We start from the raw sequence: 21,243 nt of genomic DNA, 5'->3' as shown, positions 1-21,243 counted from the left end.
GCCAAACTATGGACCTCATGCATAAGAGTCTGACACCTGCTTCCCTGTGCCACCTGCAGAACCATGCCAATATAATCTTAAAAAAAAAAAAAAAAAACAACTCGCAAATCATACATTCATCAGGAGAATAGATCCAAGCTTTTCTCTGAGTTTAGGTTCAATAACATGATCCCTGCTGGCTTCTTGGAGCTGAGTTTTGATATTCCATTTCATACATTTTCTTAAAATATTATCCATTCCACGCACACCCCTTCCGCTCTGGCCTTGCTCACAGGACCTTTGCAGTTCTCTTCTCCCAGTAGGGCTGCTTTTCACACATGCATCTTACTTCCAAGTTTGGCACCAACTATAAACTGCCTTTGCTAATACCTCCTCTAAATCCATTTCCAACTCTTCCTCCATCTCTTCCTCATCACCAGGTGGAATTTGGTTCTCTTAAAGTACCTTCTTCCCATTCAGCTGTGTCCTGAGAACTTGTCAGTCATAGCTTCAAGCCCAGTACCTGCTCAACGATCACACACATGGAGTGAGTAGATCTTATTACATAGAGAAGGGGGGAATATCTTTTCTCTGTTTTCTAACTTCACTAAGTGACACAAAGTTCTTGGGGACAGTCAAGGCTCTACTAAGACAGGGAAGAGAGAATTCAATAGAGTTTGAAGTTACAGATTTACAGAAGGGGAAAAATGATTGAGTTAAGTCCACAGCTCAGTTCTTTGTCCACAGTTCCTGAGCTGTTCCATTTCAGGAATGAATCCATATCAACCCTGACAGGGGAGATAAACACAGTGGGCCCATCTGCTGACTGATCATTGACCGAAATTGCAGATGGCTTCTTGAAACATTTGGTTGTTTCAGAATTATTGAGTCTACCAGGTCAACAGAAGAGTTTAGAATTAGAATTCTAGAGGCTTATACAGAGAGAATTTAGAAACTATTTCCCCTGGTGTCCTCAGAGCAAATTAAGGCCATGAAACTTCAAATTGGCAAATGATGGGACTGGAATCTAGGCTCCCACCCCCACCCTTGAATAGCCTCTGGATAGATCTTTCTGGGCTCATTTCCTGAATGTCTACATATATCTGGAATGCATTTCTCTTGTGTTTTTGACAAACCAGGTGCAACCTTGACATAGCCTTGAGGAGAAAAGCTTTATTTTGTTCATGAAGATGATCATTGACCTGACAGATTTTTTTTTTTTCTTTTGAGGAAGGGAGGATTTATGACTTCATCTACTTTTTTTTCTCCCCTTCCACATATAATTCTCAGAATGATCCTGCTCATGGTTAAGAAAGAAAGACAGAAAGGGAGAAAGAATGTTTCCTATCTTAATAAATAAAGTGCATGTTTCTTCCCACAGTTAACTTATCCAGACACAGAAGGAACCTGCTTTTTATATCTGGTTGCAAGGACTTAGTACTGCTTTTCTGCAACTTTGTAAAGTACAAAAAGGAAACGTTATCAGGAAAGAGACTGAATTGTTTTTCTAAGCCCAGGTTGGCTACATCTAGAAATAAGATCCTAGAAAGCACATTCAGTTTTCCCAAACCATTTACAGTCATTTAAAAAAGTGTATTTATAAAATGGAAATATCAACAAGGCCACAGGATAAGAGGGGTACAGTTGTTTTGAAGGTGGATCTAGAAGTTTGTTTGGGAAGAACAGACATTTTAATGCATCTGAAATGAATCAGGGTTAAAGTCTGGGTAAGCAGTTATTTTGCTAGTGAGCTTGGGTGCTCTGCTTTCTCTGTAAGTCAGATGACTCTCACTGTCACCCAGCCTCATACCCAAGGGATGGTCACTTCACTTTGCCTCCCAGCACCACCCAGCATATGGGACCATGCTACAGCACAGACTGCTTTTTGAGGAATATCCATTTTCATCGTGATCGCTTCCGTATGGTAATGGGGATGAGACGTAGACAATAGAAGCAGATTTCAACTTGCAATTTCCCTTGGCATCCCTGTCTGTGATTTATAATTTATACTAACTGATAATCCTTCCCAACAAAAGATAAACACACTTATAAGTCATCAGTGTAAGTCAGATGCACTTGAAAGGGACCAAGAATTCACCTGCAAGCATTTTTGGCATCTTGCCCTTTCCCATGAATTCAAACTGATGACAGAGAAAGCGGAGGCTGCCAAGGTACTTTCTACAGCAAGAGCTCCGCCCAGACCCCCCCAGGGTGGGGCCCCACCTGACTTGCCTCTTCCTAAAGCAGAATGAAGAGACTTGCCATTTGTGCTTTAGAAAAGGAGAGGCTGTGGAAGCCAGGGTGTCCTGACATTCGGACCTGTGGGTGTACGGTTCTTGTTTCCTCTTTCCCTTTCCTTGTGGTTCTGTACAAGTGCTCGGTCATCCTTGTGGAGGTGGCAGTGGGGGGGTACTCCGTTTTTTTTTGCTGTACCCCATATTTCCGCTAGTGATTGCCCTGGATTTCTTGATATGTCAGCCTGTTCCATTTACAGTGTGCTGAATACTAACAAGTTCTAGTCAACTTACAGGGGTGGGACTGAGTCAGTGAGGCAGGGTGAGTTGGTTGTGGTTATTTTACATAATAACCAATTCACGGGTGTTATCTCAAGGGTTTGATCTGTTGGCTCTTGCTCTGATCTCTCTGACTGCTTCTGTGTCTCACCAAAAGCAGACTTCCAATTTCCCCATAAAGTTTATTTGGCTTAGAGGAGGTTTGTTCTTCCTCTTTTTTTTTTCTTTTCTTCTGCTACTCTTCTTCCACTTCTCTCTTTTTCTTCTACTTCTTCCTCTCTTCTCTTCCTCTCCTCCCCTTCACCTCCCTTCTTCCTCTGATGATGATTTAATGTTGATTTACAAAATCAAGAGATAACAGTAGTATAACCCCATATAGTTCCCACCACCAGCGTTCTGTATCTCCATCCCCTCCATTGCAAGAACCACTGGATTTGACTTTACTCAAGGAGCTTCTTGGAATTCGTATTCTGTTGTCTTGAGATACTGAGCACTGAAGTTTGGGTAGTCAAATGCCTACTGTACTCAGAGCTGCACAGCAGGTCTAGGGAAGCATCAAGCCACTGTGGGCTATACGGAAACCATAGGTTTAGTCTGGTCCTATCCCTCAAACATAAGTTGTTTTTTTTTTTTTTTTTGTCATAGGCACTATGCATTTTTAAATTCATTTTCAGGAAATCTTCAATGTGATCATTTTCAAAAAACGGAACAGTAAGAATTTTCATGATCAAAAACCTTGGCAGAGAATCATAGTGCATGGCTAGTAACTGTCACAGTGAAGGAAACCAGTCTCTGGTCTTGTGAGTGTTGCTGCTGTTGTTATTGTTGTTAATCTCTGCATCCCATCAACCTAAAAAAAAAAGAAACCAGGCAGGAGTAGTTATTACTCCAGTCATTTCAACAGCATAAATCATGATTTGTGGCTTTATAAAGCCATTGGGTGACAGTGAGGGGGCAACGCTGCCAGAGTTAATCAAATAATTATTTAACACGTGTTTCCTCTTGGTCTGGCTCTGGGTTCAGAACATATTTCATTCTCTCCCAGTCTCCTTTACAACCTTTCCTTTACAATGGAGATGCGGAGCAAGAATCCCAAGTACAGAGAGTTAAGGGGAAAATGGGTTCTCTCCCTTTTGATCCATGGGCTCCCCCAAAAACCATTTAAAGTAGAAATTTATGCCCATCAGCTTGGGAAATATCCAGAGAGATCTCTTTCCTCCATCTTAGTGACTTCATATTTTAACTTCTGGGTGGAACAGCCTTCCTGGCGATATATACATTTTTTTTTCCTTTGGGAATATGCCTCTGTGGGGTTGGCTCTCCTTTCAGAGACCCTTCTTTTATCTCCTTGGGTTCCTCTCCATGCTGATGTCCTGGGTGATATACTAAGAACAATTTCTTGGAATTCTGCAGATATTTGTCTGTCAGAGAGAAAGCAAGAGTTTGAAGGTGACCCGCTTCACATTTCTTAGTCCTTTAATGTTTAGGATTTGCTCAGCGGTTGCCATCACTTTGATAACTCCCACTATTATAAAAGCTGAGTAAATATTTTAATTTTAGGATTTTTTTTTTCTATTAGAGAGGATTTCACATGAGGAAAAAGAGAAGCCAGAGAAACTTTCTGGTTGACTCATAGAGTTCTGTCTACTGAACTATCTCCCTGACTGCTGAATGAATACTTTCTAAAATGCCAAGGACACTGAAAGAATGGGCAAATTACATACCTCCTTGTGGGTCAACTTTGTACACAAGGAGGCCAATGACAAAAACAGTGGTTCTGGTGGGGCAGGAGATTAAATAGGGTGAATAGGGTCCTTCCATAGTTCAGTGCTTTGCCCTGTTCTTTATCATTGGTGTTTTTGCAGAGAGTTGCTGGCCTTTCTGTTACCCAAATATCAAAGAGGGAAAAGAGGGTCCTTACTCCGCAAATAGTCCGTCCTACTCTGAAATTCCCTGAGCAGCTGAGATCCAGTGTGGTGGTAACTGACTTGTGATTGGCATGCTACGCTGGGAATGTCATCCCTGGTGAAGATGGATGATTTTTATGAAGCACTGTCTTCAATCTTTCAGGAGGAATTCCGTATATGTTCAGTCATCTTACATTCCACATTTAAGGTGTCTTATCTGGTTAGACATTTTTCTGCATTAACTTTCCTTAAAAAAAAAGTTTGTTTTTCTTTTTTTCCCCTCTTTATGTTGTGGTCATTTGTGATTTTAACTTCCATTCGTTTCTGTCCCTAATCTGAACATTAACATATCAGAAAAGCAGACAAGCTATTATTTGGAGTGGCCTTGAAAACATTTACAACCATCCAATTAGTTGCTACTTAATCCACTCTAGGTTACATCTTCAGTAGAAATCAACTAATTGCTAAGAAAGGTTAAGAAAAGGGGGAGGGGTCATCTTTAATCTCAAAATTTAGCAAAGAAAGTCATAAACATTGATGTGAGGTTTAGGTGTGACATAAAGAGAAGTCTAGAGTTCTAGCGATTTGACTGTTTCCCAGAACTGTTTTGCAAGGCAGTATTGAAGTTCATGTTTTATTTACATATATATATATATATACACACACACCCTATACAGTGACTTTTCAATCCTTTAAGTAGAAGAATAGGAATAGGTGTTAGAGTAGGATATACATTTTTATTCTGTATTTAAAAGAAGCTTTTTGTTTTACACATTGCTACACTGCTGTGTATCTTAAAATCGCCGTCTCAGGGGAGAAGGGTCACTCACCAGGTAGAGCATGTGGGGACTTCAGGGACTGTAGGACACAACCGCCACCGCATAATAGTGCTGGGGTATAGGGGGAGTTATGGGGTTATAGTCTCATTCTCTGTCTTTATCCCACCCCCAACCCCTCTGAATGAAAAAAAAAAAGTCTTCTGAGAAGGATGAAATCACAAAAGCAGTCTTCCTTTATCAAACTGAAACGTATATATTTTTAAATATTTATTTTCCAATGAGGGGAGGAGTGAGGAGAGAGAACCAGAACAATCACTCTAGCATATCCAGTGGTATGGATGAAACTCTGACTCTTACACATGGAAGCCAAGTCCAACCTTTACCACCGAGTGATTTCCCTGTTCATTAAATAATCTGCTTTTGAACGTGCTCTGTGCTTGGACCAGCAAGAGAGCTCACTTGGATAGAGAGTTTACTTGGTTGTGAACACCACCCAGATTTGAGCCTGGCACTGAAGGCAGCTTTGATGCTGTGGTTTCTTTCCCTTTGTCTTGTCTGTCACTGTCTTTCTTTTATATATATAATTTATTTATTAATGAAAAAAGATAGGGGGAAAGAAAGAACCAGACGTCACCCCATCACCCTGGTACATGTGCTGCCTAGGATCGAGCCCAGAACCTCATGCCTGAGAGTTCAGTTCTTTATCCGTTGCACCATCTCCCGGATCACTCTGTCACTGTCTTTCTATTTAACAAAATAAACAGACAAGAAGTCAGACTTGGGGCTAGGAGGTGGCTCACCTGGTGAAGTGCACACACCATAGTGCACAAGAATGCAAGTTCAAACCCCTGGTGCCCCACATGCAGAGGAGAAAAGCTTTATAAGCGGTGAAATTGGGCTTCAGGTGTGGTGTCTCTATTTCCCCCTCACCTCTCAATTCCTCTCTGTCTCTATCCAGTAATAAATAAATAAAAATATTTGAAAAATAATGTTCCCCCAAAAGTCAGACTTGAGTGGTGAAGGCCCAGTGATACCTCCTCACCCTGACTCCCCAGCAAACAAAGTGAATTAATTCTCTGGTGTGACTTACCATAAATTTATTCACTTTTATCTTGGAAGAAATCACACATTTTTGTGCCTGATAAGCAAAAATCTTGGAAAACACTGAAGTCCTTCATTTGTCCTTTGTGTCAGTTCTCTTACATCTAAATTTGGAAACTTAATTGCGTTTGTTGGAGTCCTTATAACATCCCCCAATGAGAGTGAACCCTGGGCTTAGTAGTCAAAATTTGCAGGTACAAAGACTGAGCTAGCGATCTTCCTTCCTAGCTGGAATTTGACAGTGGAGGGCTGCTTCTAAATGGGTTTTCTGATGATGGAATTAGGTCTTATTAGTGTGCCGAGTCTATTAATTAATTTGCTTTTCTCCCATGTTCAGTGGAATTTTCGGTCAGCTTTAGAACTTACATGGTTCAAGTTGTCTGTCTCCAGATTTGCCAAAGGGAAACAGCACCTCAGATAATTAGATTCCTTTTTCTTTTTTTTTTTTTTTTCCGCCTAGCCTAAGCATTAGGAAATAATATGTTATTTCTTTATTCCATTCTTTTCAATAAGTTTTGTGGAGTTAATTAAAACTTAACGGGCCTGATGTGAACTTGCTACTGAGGGTTTACTGTGTCTTCTGTGAAAACTCTGAACCACTGACATTTTAGAATTATTCACCTATTTATGGGCTTATCCAACATTCTGTTCTTGAAAGAGCAAGCCAGTTGTCAGCATAGATTTTTCTGACATTTTATTTCCTGTAATTCTCTTTCTTTCTTTCTTTCTTTCTTTCTTTCTTTCTTTCTTTCTTTCTTCTTCTCCTCCTTCTCCTCCTTCTCCTTCTCCTCCTTCTTCTTCTTCTTCCCCTTCCCCTTCCCCTTCCCCTTCCCCCTCCCCCTCCTCCTCCTCCTCCTCCTCCTCCTTCTTCTTTTTTAATGAGAGTTACTTCTAAGTTAGGAGGAGAAACAACAGAAGGAGGAGAGAGACTAGGAGAGAACTCTGGCTTGCTCAAAGGAGTTGATTCAGCACAAGGACTCTTGATGGAATGAAAAAAACCTTCAGCATACAGCTTGGTTGTTGATTTAAAAAATAGAGGTGCATCTATTTTCATCAAAATAAAATTTTACCTGATACCTTCCTCTCCTTGGATCACTAAATATGTTGCAGATGTTCTGAGCCAGAATTTAACCCAAGGATGTTCACATCATGCTAACAGAGATGATGAAACAACAGTGAGGAATTTACTTTGTGGTGTTTAGAAAATATGCCCAATTCTGAGACATTTTTGGTTTTTGTTTGTTTGCTTATCTTTATTTATTTATTTTCTCCTTTATTGGGGGATTTGACATTGAATACAGTAGTTTGAACATGTATAACATTTCTCAGTTTTCCACATAACAATACAACCCCCACTAGGTCCTCCTCTGTCATCTTTTTTCAGGATCTGTACTCTTCCCCCCACCCACAAACCCCAGAGTCTTACTTTGGTGCAATACACCAACTCCAGTTCAGGTTTTGCTTCTGCTTTCTCTCTCTCTCTCTCTGGCCTCCAGGGTTATTGCTGGGGCTCAGTGCCTGCACCATGAGTCCATAGCCCATGGAGGCCATTTTTCTCCCCTTTTTTTGCCCTTGTTGTTGTAGCCTTGTTGTGGTTATTATTGTTATTGTTGATTTGTTCGTTGTTGGATAGGGCAGAGAGAAATAGGTTGGATAGGGGAGAGAAAGAGAGACACCTGTAAACCTGCTCTACCGCCTGTGAAGCAACTCCCCTGCAGGTGGGGAGCTGGAGGCTCGAACAGGGATCTCAATGCTGGTCCCTGCGCTTTGGGCCATGTGTGCTTAACCCGCTGCACTACCGCGCGACCCCTGCGCAACCGCCCGAACCCTGCGCTACCGCCGGACTCCTGCGCTTTCTCTTTTGATCTTGTTTTTCAGTGATTAAATGAGCAAGTAGTGATGAGGAGGCAGGAAAAAGGTTTCATTCAGCTGTGGAATCTGGAGAACTGATCACATGAACTCCCAAAATTTATTAATAAAAAAAAAAATAGCAGCCAGCAAACTGTCTCTGAGTCTTGCGAGACTCTGGTGGTTCTCTGGGAGGTGGAACGTGGAGGTGGGGGCAAAAAAAATAGAAAGAAAATATACTCAGTTCTAAAAACAAAAGAAACTCTTTAAATAGCCGACCAGCACCTTTCTCTCTTATAACCAGCTAGATCACACTACAATGAGTTCTCCACATACTAGAGAAACTAGCCCAGGGCAGGCACTCTGTTCCTGCCCCTGGTGTATTTATTACCATGTTTAATTCGCACATCAGTCTTGCAGAAGAAGAGAGTGGGATCATGGTGGTGGCAGAGTTTGTTCCGATTTGCCAAGCTAATATTCCCAAGTAGAGAACCAAATTCACCAAGGAAGTCCAAAAAGGAAGTCTGGGCTCTGTGCAACTCTGGACAGAAGCTCTGGGCATTCTTACCATGCTCCATTCCTTTTACAAATGACTATATGGTGTAAAGAGAAATAAAACAGGGACCAACATGGTATATACCTAATAACCAGTGATTTCATTTTTCCTAATTTACTTCTTTGCCTTTGTCTTTCCTTTTAATATCTTTACTGTAATTGGCTGAGTCACAACTTGCTGTAAATGACTTAACTTTTCTAACCGAATGCTCAATGTATCCCTTTATGACGGTCACTAAGGAGGTTAGCATGACATCTCACCAGGGAGGGTGTCTGCTTTGCTACACATGAGACCTAGGTTCCAGAAGCTACTACACCCTCTTTGGGACTGAAGGTAGCTTCATTTCTGTAGCCTCCCCTCCTCCTCCCCTTTCCTTTTCCTTGTCTCTGCCCCGCTCCCCAAAGATTATAGCTTAAAGTAGATAAGCCCTTGTACCTGCACAAATAAAATATAAGCTTCATTAAGATAACCAAAGTGTGAGTGTCGGGTGGTAGCGCAGCAGGTTAAGCGCTGGTGGTGCCAAGAGCAAGGACCAGCCTAAGGATCCGGGTTCGAACGCCCGGCTCCCCACCTGGAGGGGAGTCACAGGTGAAGCAGGTCTGTAGGTGTCTATTTTTCTCTCCTCCTCTCTCCATTCCTCTCTGCTCTATACTACAACAACAATAATAATAACTACAACAATAAAACAACAAGGGCAACAAAAGGGAATAAATAAATATTTTAAATAAATAAACTTAAAAAAAATAACCAAAGTAGAATAGTTTCATTCTTTCTTTATCTTCTTTCTGTCTCCACCATCCCCTCTATAACAAATTCAGAAGAACGTTAGAAGAAACTGAAGACTAAGTATGACCATTATCAGACAACCCAACAATTTCATATGTATTCCACATACATTATTTTTTCTCAGTTGTTTACAGGTGGGTCTATCCCCTGGTATAGATGGAAAATACTTTTTGTTAGATTATATCAGAAATCCCCAGATAGCTATTGTAATATATATTAAAATTTAAAATCTGGTTTTACCATCCTAAAGAGCTTACTCTCTAGATAATAGAAGGCAAATGTTTTCAAATCAAATAACTGAGAATGAGTCATGGTGTGTTGTAGCTGTGAAGCACAGGATGAAAAATCAATTGTCATGAGTTTACGCTGCTGGTATCAAGACACAGTGACTTCTTTAATAAGAAAGTGCCAGTATAGTAAATTTCCTTTGGACTTTGCATGGTAACCTTTTGCCCAACAGAATTTATGTGAGTGTTATCTCTTCTTCTTTTTTTTTTTTTCCTGTTGAATTAATTCTGTGTATGTAAACACATTGTGCCACAACTTTGCTGTATAAGGGTAGAAGTTATTGCAAGGTATAATTATGTTGGTATGGAAAGCAATTTAAATTTTATAAGGAAGTCATTCATTATTTATATTTCTGCTTTGAAGTTTCTGGCATGCTCTGTTCAAGTTCCAGAAATAAGTTTTTAGCCCCTCAGATAACTTAAGTCCAATCACTTAACTGTTGCATAGCAGTTAGGGATTAGTAAAATAGCAAGATGGCAATAGCTAATTTGAGATCAGCTGTGTCCTCAGACATTTTATTTTATTTTTTTAATATTTATTTATTTCCTTTTTGTGGCCCTTGTTGTTTTTATTGTTGTTGTAGTAATTGTTGTTGTTCTTGATGTCGTCATTGTTGCATAGGGCAGAGAGAAATGGAGAGAGGAGGGGAAGACAGAGAGGGGTAGAGAAAGACAGACACCTGCAGACCTGCTTCATCGCCTATGAAGCGACTCCTCTGCAGGTGGGGAGCCGGGACTCGAACCAGGATTGGTTCTCATGCCAGTCCTTGCGCTTTGTGCCATGTGCAATTAACCCACTGCTCTACCACCTGACTCCCAGACATTTTCATTTATTTACTGAGGGAAAGTGTTTCTCAAAGTGGGATCTTTGGACTGGCAGCATTTTCTCTGACCTGAGGATTTCTAAGAAATGCATTTTTTAAAAATAGATTTAGTGGTTTATTTATTTTTTTAAATATATTTTTGAGAGATGCAGACAGAGAGAGGCACAGAGAAACACCAGAGCACTGCTCAACTGGCAGCTTATGGTGGTGTAGGGGATTGAACCTGGGACTTTGGAGCCTCAGCCATGAGAGTCTGTTTGCATAACCATCATGCTATCTCCCCCACCTAGAAATGCAAATTCTTAAAGTCCAACAGACTGTCATCAACTTTGGCTTGGGGTCCCCACAATTGACTTCGAAACAAGTCCTCTAAGTCATTCTGAGGCTTGCTGAAGTCTGACAATGACTGCTACTGAGACCACGAGTGTGGCATTCAAGCTGAATTTGAATCTAGATGATTTTCATTCTAGTGACTTTTTTTTTTTAAATCAGCTAAGACACCAAACTAGAGTTTAGGTTACACCTCAGCTATCTACCAGACCTACCTACCAGACCAATCCTGTCTCTCAGAGTACTTGGACACCTCTGTCCTATGAATACTCCAGAGCTGAGTGAGTGAGTGAGTGAGTGAGTGAGTGAGTGAGTGAGTGAAAGAATTATGGGAGTCAGGTTAAGCGCAAGTGGTGCAAAGCACAAGGATCAGCATAAGGATCCCAGTTTGAGCCCCCAGCTCCCCACCTGCAGGGGAAGCAGGTCTGCAGGTGTCTGTCTTTCTCTCCCCCTCCCTGTCTTCCTCTCCTCTCTCAATTTTTTTTTTTTTGGTTGATATTTTTTTAGGGGGTTAATGCTTTCCAGGGCAGTCGTTGTCATAGGACAGAGTTGATTTTTGGAAGCAAATTGATTTCCACTGGAAGAAGCTTATGACATTTATCCACATGAATCAAATCATGAACAGCAACCTCTTCTATTGCTATTTCAGTTCTACCATGATTTATGTAGCTTACGAACCCCAGTCAGCATCATTCTTTCATTTCGCAAATGAAACTAGGATTCCCACAACAGCAAAAACTTCAAAAACACGATGCTAAAATTAACCATAATGTATAATTGCAGAAATTTGTACCATTTGATCAAGTAAAAGAATTTAATATAGATTTGCTTATGAGTGTGTTGAGTCAAATCAGTTTTCCAGTAAGAGGGTTGATGGGACGTGAGTTCTCATGCACAATGGCAAGGAAGTTTTCTTTATTCTAAAGTTTGTTATTCAAAACTCAGGAGACACTCCAGTAACAAAGATCAAGGAAGCTTGGATTCCATAGTTGATCTTGGCATATGCTAAAAAGAACCTTTAGAGAGTTACTCATCTTGAAAATGAGTTTGTGGAGTAGATCAAGTTGTCAGCAAAATACGGTTCCCAGTTTTGTCACCTGTTTTATATGGTCTGAAAGTTAACATCGCTCTTCATAAATGACATTTGCAATTGATTTGACCCTTTTTTGAGTCCCCACTTACATGTTTTCTCTGTAGAGACCAATTCTGTTCTTCACCATGGTAAATATGCATTTATTAATTATACTACAGCTTGAATTCCATGAATAAGAAACTTGTAATTTTTCTTGTTAGATAAGTATCTCCTTAATCTCTTTGTTCTTCCTCTTGACCTACAAAAACCTAAGTTATTTACTCTCTGTCACTTCACAAAGAAATTTGCAAATGTCTACATTAGAGGATCTTTTAAGGTCAGCTCAAAAACCCAGTTTTCAGCTATCCTTAATGTATCCATATGTCAGTAACTCAAGTTGTTGGATAAATATGCATTGGACATGGTAGATTTACCAGTGTTTGTATGTTTTGTTATGTGGGAGTTGGTGTGGAAACAGACTGACTGTCCCAAATGAAGAACTCTATTTCCTTAGGATAATTAGCCACCTTGTAGATGTTAAAAGCATGAAGATAGGTATGTAAGAACAAATCTTCAAGCTGTACTGTCTGTATTAGGTATGTTTTCTGCCTCTGTTTCCAATTAGTCTTGTGGGGGGGAATCTATGTGTTAGTCCCCACAGCTCTCCCAAAGATAACTGAGACCTGAACATGTTTAGCAAAAAAACCTCAAAGCCGAAAATTTTGACAGACTATTTCCCCTTCCCATCAAAAAAAAAAACACTTTTTTTTCTTAAATGATTTATTTACAAAAGGTCTTTGAATAACATTTTTGATGCTCTGTTCTATTATGAAAATGTCAGTAGGAGACTAAGTTATGACTCCCCACCACTCACATCTGTGGCATTTGGGCCATTCTTGAGTTGAGTGTGTGGGCTTTCTCTATGTTCTCTGGTCTCCACAAAGATGGGCATGTTAGGTTCACCGGCGTGTCTTCATTGGCCCAGTCTGAGTGAGTGAGTGAGTGAGTGAGTGAGTGAGTATGTACGAAGTGTGAGTATGAGGGCATACTTTTCCACGACTAGTTCTCACCTTCTATGACCCTATACTGAAATAAACGAGTTGGAAAACAAATGCACATTTTTGTTGTCATCTCATTTTTTCTTTAGAATTTGTTGATTTTTTTTTTGAGGGGGTTAATGCTTTATAGGGCAGTCATTGTCACATGCATATCTTTTCATTCTGCACCTGCCCGCCGCCCCCCCCACAGTTCTCTTCCAACCTCCCCTCCCCCGCCCCCAAGACCCAAGATCTTTGGTTTAATGTAACATATACCAAGCCTAGCTCACCTTTCACTTTGCTTTCTCCCTGCCTGTCCCTGTTCATTAGGTTCCACTTATAAGAGAGATCATTCGGTATTCATCTCACATAAAGTGATTTCTGGTCGCAAACTAGGGTTTAGGAATTTGATGCTTGTTTATATCCACTAGTGCATGTTCAAGTTGACTTCATTTCTGTATCATTTTCTTACAATCCATTTCCAAGAACCCATCAACATTTCTAAGTGAGGACTTCACTATGAGAAATAGCCTACCAAGTGGAGTCAATCACAGAACTCATATAATAATGGCTTTGAAAGTGACATCGATGTTTCTAGAGCAGATTCTTAAGCATATGGAAAGTAACGGTGTAGCCAGCACACTAACTGACGGTGTGCAGTGCTTCCTTGTAGGGTCCATTTGTGAGTGTGCCTCATGCCATACCTACCGGCAGGTTAGAGGAGCCTGCAGGTGTCCAAAGCCAATGTTCCCCAGGGACTGGTGTGTATAAACAGTTCAAACCCCCAACCTCCCTCCCCGCCCCCAGAGAACCATTGCAGGCATTTCAGTTCTGACCTGCTGGAGACTCCATATTAAAATGCACACTTGTTACCCAGAAAGGTAATGTTTACCTCATTAGTGTCTATTTGTTCCTATTTTAGCCCAAATTAGGTTTTCCAAATTAGCTAGCTGGCTGAGGGCAGCACTCGAGTGGAAATGAATCAGATTCCTTGAGGTGACTGATTGTGATTGATACTCTCAGCATTTAGAACAGTGTCTGTGCCTTCACACACACACATGCACACACACACACACACACACACACACACACACACACACACTCACACACACTCACACACACACACACACACACACTCACACACACACACTCACACACACTCACTCACACACACTCACACACACACTCACACACTCACACACACACACTCACACTCACACACACACTCACACACACACACACTCACACACACACACACTGACACACACACACTGACACACACACACTCACACACACACTCACACACACACTCACACACACTCACACACACACACACACACACTCACACACACACACTCACACACACTCACACACACACACACTCACACACACACTCACACACACTCACTCTCACACACACACACTCACACACACACATACACACGCACACATACACACACACACACACACCGGACTCTAGAGTGACCCTGCCCAGTAGGAAGAGAGAACAGAAGCCATACAGATAAATCTAGCATTTTATTTATGGTTTCATACTCTTTTTAAAAAAAGATTGCTTGTTTATCTCTTGGTTAAAGAGAGAGAAATTGAGAGAGAAGTGGGGGATGGAGAGAGGCAAAGAGATATCTGCAACAGTACTTCAGAGCTAAAGCAGCTTTTCCCTCACAAGTTAGGGGATGAGGATTTGAAAGCAGGTCCTCACCCATGGCGACATGTGCACTCTGTCAGGCACACCAATGTCAGGCCCTTCTATGTTTAGTATTTTAATAGGAAGATACAAGAGGCTGGGCACACCCAGTTGAACCCATTTGCTACAGTGATCAAGGACCCAGGTTCAAGCCCCCACTTCCCACCTGTAGTGTATATGGGGGTGTGTATGGACATTACAAGTTACAAGTGATGAAGCAGTGTTGCCAGAATCTCTTATTCTCTCCCTGTCTATCTCCCCTTTCACTCTCAATTTCTCTGTCTCTAACCAATAAATAAAAGATGAAAAAAAATGAATTTCAATAATTCCTTTTTTAACGTTTTAATATTTATTCCCTTTTGTTGCCCTTATTTTATTGTTATAGTTATTATTGTTGTTGTTATTGATGCCCTCGTTGTTGGATAGGATAGAGAGAAATTGAGAGAGGAGAGGAAGACAGAGAGGGGGAGAGAAAGATAGACACCTGCAGACCTGCTTCACCATCTGTGAAGTGACTTCCCTGTAGGTGGGGAGCTGGGGGCTCGAACTGGGATCCTTAAGCTGGTCCTTGCGCTTTGCACCACGTGCGCTTAACCCGACTCCCATAATTTTTTTTTTTGCCTCCAGGGTTATCACTGGGACTCTGACTGCTCTTTGAATCCACTGCTCCTGGAGGCCAAGTTTTCCATTTTGTTGCCCTTGTTGTTTATCGTTGTTGTTATTATTGTTGTCATCATTGTTGGATTGGACAGAGAGAAATGGAGACAGGAGGGGAAGACAGAGAGGGGGAGAGAAAGAGCCGGCAGTCCTGCTTCACTGCCTGTGAAGCGACCCCCTTGCAGGTGGAGAGCCGGGGCCTGGAACCGGGATCTAATATTATTCCCGTGCTTCTCCTTAGGGCCTTGTGAGCTTAATTCGCTGCACTACCGCCAGCCCCTGCCCCCAATTTAAATAATTCTAGAGGTTGGGCAGGTCATCAAACAACTGTAGTCATCTACAAGTCAGTAGATTGCTGAGATCAAATGCATTTTTCTAGGAAATCTGGGTTAGTGTGAAAAATGCAGTGGACATCCTCTGGTGCACATAGAAGGAGGCTGACTGGGGGGGCGTACTTACACGTTCACGCCCCGAACGCTGGAAGGTTGTGAACCCACACAGAGCACAGAGATGCACGAAACTGTTCATTTAGTCGTTCATTTCTGCATGGAGGCAGCAGAACGGCTGTGCACATGAGAAACCGCTACTATATTTTGAGAGAGCCTTTCTAAGAATCCTGAAATATTAATAACACGGTCCTCATGGAGTTGAAGACAAGAGAATGTGGTGAGGGTGACTAAGGTTGCCAAGAATAACACAATGACAATTTTCTATATTTTTTTTCTGCTTGCACTTACAAAAGCAAGGGAGAAAGAAAATAAAAATAGTATGTTTACAAAACAACCACCCTCAGTTTTCCAAATACTTATCCAAGGCTGCGTTTCATAAATAAATCCAAGTGGATTTATTCTGGGTAGCATTAATTCCAGCTTACCTTTAGGATAGGAAGGGGGGCATGTAGAGCTGTAAACTTATATTTTTCTCCTTGGCTTTTGCACATTGACAGCGGCGTTTTTGAACTTTTAAAATATTCAGGAAGATTCCAACTCGACTGAGCAAACTGTCAGCGTCATCATTTAATGGGGAAAATTGTTTACTCAGAATAGGAGGGGAGGAAACAGCAGTGCCCCCTTTTCTTTCTTTCTTTATTATTTCTTACCTGCTTTGGAATATGTTCGATTTTCACATTGCCCCTGAATCCGTCGTAAATCAACTTTTTTCTTGTTGTCAATCTCCCTCTCCCACTGTGAGCTTTTTCAATTTGATGCCTAATGGAATGGAGGTGTTGTCCCACAGAATTGGTCAGGAAGGTTTTTTTTTTTTTCCTCCAGATACTAATAGGGAAACATAAAAAGCAGTGTTGGTATATTTGCTGCTCTGCCTTTAGTAGCCAGGTGCCCACAAGATGTCACTTGTGATTGACTGAGTTGTAGATCTAACCTGGCGTGCGTGTGTGTGTGTGTGTGTGTGTGTGTGTGTGCGTGTGTGTGTGTGTGTGTGTGTGTGTGTGTGTGTGTGGTGGGAGGGGTCATCTAGGCTCCACAACTCTTGTTGGCTATGGAAAGAAAGCATTTGACTCTGATTTTGCTTCTTCCTACCAAAACCAGGGTTTCTGATTTATTATTTTTTTCAAGCAGTATTTTTTTAATTGGGGGGAATTAATGTTTTACATTCAACAATAAATACAATAGTCTGTACATGCATAATATTTCCCAGTTTTCCACATAACAATACAACCTCCACTAGGTCTTCTGTCATCCTTTTTGGACCTGTATTCCCCCCCCACACACACACACGCAAACCCCAGAGGGTTTCTGATTTTAATCAAACCCTTAGTACTGTTCAACAGGAGCAAGGGAAGGAAAAAAAAAAACCTTTCACATTGAACCTTCTGTAATTACGTGATGCATAGAACCTCACCACACATAAATCCCAGTCATTGGAGCAACTTGTTTTTCTAAGATGCTCCGGTCCAATGCAAGATGAAAAGCAAATAAGGGAGGGATTGATCTGGGAGCCCTTTTATTGTCAGAGTTCCACAGGTCATAAAGTTTGTGCGCGTTAAAGAGAATTCCATAAACAACTTCAGTTAATAACACTGGAAGTAACTGTGTGTTTTTCCTGGAACTTCTGCCGAGCTGCCTTTCCACTTGCCATTGCAAGAGCATGATAAAGAAAATACCAACAGAATCTGCCAGAGGGAGGAACAGACCTGACTGGGAGCCAGTGGGATACTTGAGGGATGAGTAATGGCCTATCTCCTCAGAGAAGTACGCAACTTTGGGGATGACTTGGTTAATCTAAGCATTTGCATAACATATGCTGGTGTGGTTGGTTTCTTGGGGGTCAGGCTGTTGGAAAAATGCTTCAGGTTCCTTGCCCCACCTGGTGTTTTTGGTAATTCAGAGGCATTTCCTGGACGTGATACGAGAAAGGACTTGAGAATGAAACAGAGTGGAACGATTGTGGGTGAAGTGTCATTTATTTATTTATTCTTTTTTGCAATGGCCATTGGCGATAATTATTCACGGTCTTGTCCCTGCGGGTTGAATGCTGAGGGTGTTGGTCAATTTTCATTTCAGGTTGAGACAGACTGGGCAGGTGGCTATGAAGGGGATGAGGGAGAGAAAAGAGGTGTGTGTATGGGAGGGAGGGGGAGAAAGGGCCTATTAATTTTTTTTTATTGTGAGGTTTCACTGAATTATTGACTTTTTCCACATTTAATGAAAGCCGTCCTTGGTGTCAACTTGATGTTTCTCAAGATGAAGTCATGGAAAGCCTGTCAGGTGCCCAGGGAACTATATGGTCCATGTTCTCTGTACCAGATGCTGGGGGTGTTTGTGTAGAGGGAATCAGTGAGGTGTTGCAAAAATAGAGGAGGGGAGAAGGGTTTTTATTAATTTGAAGACAAGCACGAACTACCTGACGTTCTTTAAAATACACACGCAGCAGGTGTGTATTTTAAAAAGTCCTGCCTTGGAAGCAGGCAGTTTTTATTTCTTTCCTCCAAAACTGGATCCATATTCTCCTGACGCTTTTCTTTGCTGCATAAGTTACTTTCACGTGTCCTTCCCATTTGGTTCTCTCGGTAGCTGTCATTAGAAATAATCACCAATTTTTTTTTTTTTTTGCTAGAACTTAGATACACTCTTAACTAGTTGCTTCAAAACTAGGTCCTCAAATTCCATAGCATGTGACCACAACTTTAGGGGAGCAGGCTTGGTTTGGGGGTGGGAAGGGTCAAAGCTGGTCCCTGACATTTGCCAGATGCCTGGTCTGGTATAGGCAAATTACTTCTCAAAACTGGTGTTCTTCAATTCTAAGGTAAAGCTAATAATAGTGCCCATGGACCAGGGTGTCAAAAGTATTAAACAGTCTCATCTCATAAGCAGGTTCCCTGGCACATACTCTGAAGTGTTCTGTAAATTGTGACACCGATCTTGCTTGATACTCAGTTTTAAGACTCTCCCCACCCCATAGGGCTCTTTGCCACCTGACCAAGAATGTGAATGAATATATATATTCTGGGTTGCTTTACCTGTGTCTTCAGCCAGGTGGTCACAAGTGATTAGCAAAACTCTCCTTCCTTGTAAATTAAAGACAGGCTCTGCATTTTGCCTTGCCATATGAGTGGTATATGAATCAATAGCTTTTTCTTCCCCTCCTTTTCTTTTTTTCCTTAGCCTGCAAAATTGGGTATTACAAGGCCCTCTCTACAGATGCCACCTGTGCCAAATGCCCACCCCACAGCTACTCTGTCTGGGAGGGAGCTACATCGTGCACCTGTGACCGAGGCTTTTTTCGAGCTGACAGCGACGCTGCCTCTATGCCCTGCACACGTGAGTATTACATACTTGTCTTCTTACCCTGCTATGCCAACAGCTTTCATTACCACCTTGCAGGACACTAGCAGGTCTTCTGCCAGGATCACTAGACAGGGGGCAAATTAGATCAAATATGCATCTTTCTTCAATCGTAGCAAGGGCAGCACTTCTGAAGAGAAAGGATCTCCGGCTGCCTTCAGGAATGCACAGCTGCTAACCGACTCCTTTGCAGAGAAGAGGCTGAGCATTCAGGGGGTGTCTGACAGTGTAATGATGCAGAGGCTGGAATTTATAAATGGCTTTGTCATTTTATAGAGGCCTCCATGAGGTGGGGAGTGGATTTTGATACCTGTGGGGAAAACAGGTAGGAGGCAGGATTCGGAGGTCGGGATCCCTCACGTGGGCAAGTGGTTTCAGTGTTGGGTGCTGATGTCATATCTTGCACTGTCACTGCCTCCTTCCTTCTTTCCTCAGAGTTTTGTATTCCTCATAGTTGATCCCGGATTCTCATAAATGTCTGCTTAATGATAGGCATCTCATAAATGCTTGGCTAATGAATGGCTGGGGGTGGCAGCTGGCATGCAGAGAAATCATCTCTCACACTTTATATGGGACTGTATTTCCTAAAGGTTACCATTCATCTCCTGTACTCAGGGCTTTGCAATGATTGCGACTTGGACCAGATTCCACTTGTGAGTAGACCCTGCATGGAGAGGGACAGCCCAGCGGTGGTCACATATGTTGACTTTTTATAGGTTTGGGATTTGTTTTCCCCAGCTTGCTGTATTGTGACTGTTAGCTTCTTAAGTCTCACTCTCCATATCTGGAGAACAGCATTAATAATGATCTTTCTCATCCTTGCTGATTTCATCAGCCTCCTTTTGTTTCCATGCCATTAGAGATACATAACATGATGTCCATTCACTCAGAAGTACTAGGCGTGACTTAGAAAGGGAGAGAAGGCAGGATCATAGAACAAAATGGGCAAATATATATATAAATACAGGGAGTGGATGGTAGCGCAGCGGGTTAAGTGCACATGGCACAAAGCACAAGGACAGGCATAAGGATCCCGGTTCAAGCCCCCAGCTCCCCACCTGCAGGGGAGTCGCTTCACAAGCGGTGAAGCAGGTCTGCAGGTGTCTCTCTTTCTCCCTCCCTCTCTGTCTTCCCCTCCTCTCTCCACTTCTCTCTGTTCTATCCAACAATGACAACATCAACAACTACAATAATAACTACAACCACAAAACAACAAGGGTGACAAAAGGGAATGAATAAATAAATAAATAAGAAAAATTTAAAAAATCAAGTATATATAAATGCAGAAATAATAATCAACCTATATCTGTGATCTTGGGAAAACTACTGCAGTTTCCAGTGAAGGGAATGAGGACACAGAACTCTGGTGGTGGGAAAGGTGTGGGATTATACCACTATTAACCTTATATTAAATCACTTATAAAAAATGAAAAAGGGGGGGCTTATAAAGGCCAGGGAGACAACAGATGACTCTGCATTAAAGTGCATCTCTAAGGACATGTCTGAGCTCTCCTCTCCCCCCACCAAAAAAATGTTCATTTTAATGGAACAGATTTATTTTGTGTATTTTAGCTTTCACTAGTATTATGACTATTTTCTTTTAATTCCCTGTATAGTAATATTGGGAAGTTCTGCTATCTTGGCAAAATAACAATGTCTTGTCTTTTTTCTTTTCCCTTTATTTTGTTATTTATTAGGGGATTAATGGTTTACAGTGAATACACTTGTTAGTACATATGTAAAATCTCAGTTTCCTGCAAAACAATCTCACTTGCCTCCCTCTCAAGTCCTCGTTCTATGACTCTTTTATTATTTTGTTCTCTGCGATTGATGTCTTTTTGCCCTTTCTAAAGAATAACAGCATTTTTTTTTTTTTTTTTTTTTTTTTTTTGGTTTGGAGGTGGTTAGGGCAGTTATAAGCTCATAGTCTGGCCCAGTCAAATGACATGGGGATATTTAGGTCTGAAATCCTTGTGCCCTCTAGAATTCCTTTTTTAATCAAAGAGAACAATTATAATAACAGCCATTTATAATTAGTTACTTTCAGTGGACCTTATCA

At 41.4% G+C, this 21,243-nt stretch overlaps 1 protein-coding gene across 2 annotated transcripts in view; it reads left to right on the top strand.

Moving 5' to 3' along the window:
• EPHA4 (EPH receptor A4) overlaps positions 1 to 21,243 on the top strand; it is a 166,937-nt gene that overhangs the window by 61,156 nt on the left and 84,538 nt on the right. For both annotated transcript variants that reach the window (XM_007521123.3, XM_007521124.2), the window contains exon 4: positions 19,005 to 19,160. In XM_007521123.3, coding sequence (XP_007521185.1) covers positions 19,005 to 19,160 — 156 coding nt within the window. The remainder of the gene's footprint in view (positions 1 to 19,004; positions 19,161 to 21,243) is intronic.

The sequence above is a fragment of the Erinaceus europaeus genome, chromosome 7 (assembly GCF_950295315.1).
Source record: "Erinaceus europaeus chromosome 7, mEriEur2.1, whole genome shotgun sequence".
NCBI classification, from domain to species: Eukaryota; Metazoa; Chordata; class Mammalia; order Eulipotyphla; family Erinaceidae; genus Erinaceus; species Erinaceus europaeus.
This window is presented reverse-complemented; position numbering and strand designations above follow the sequence as displayed.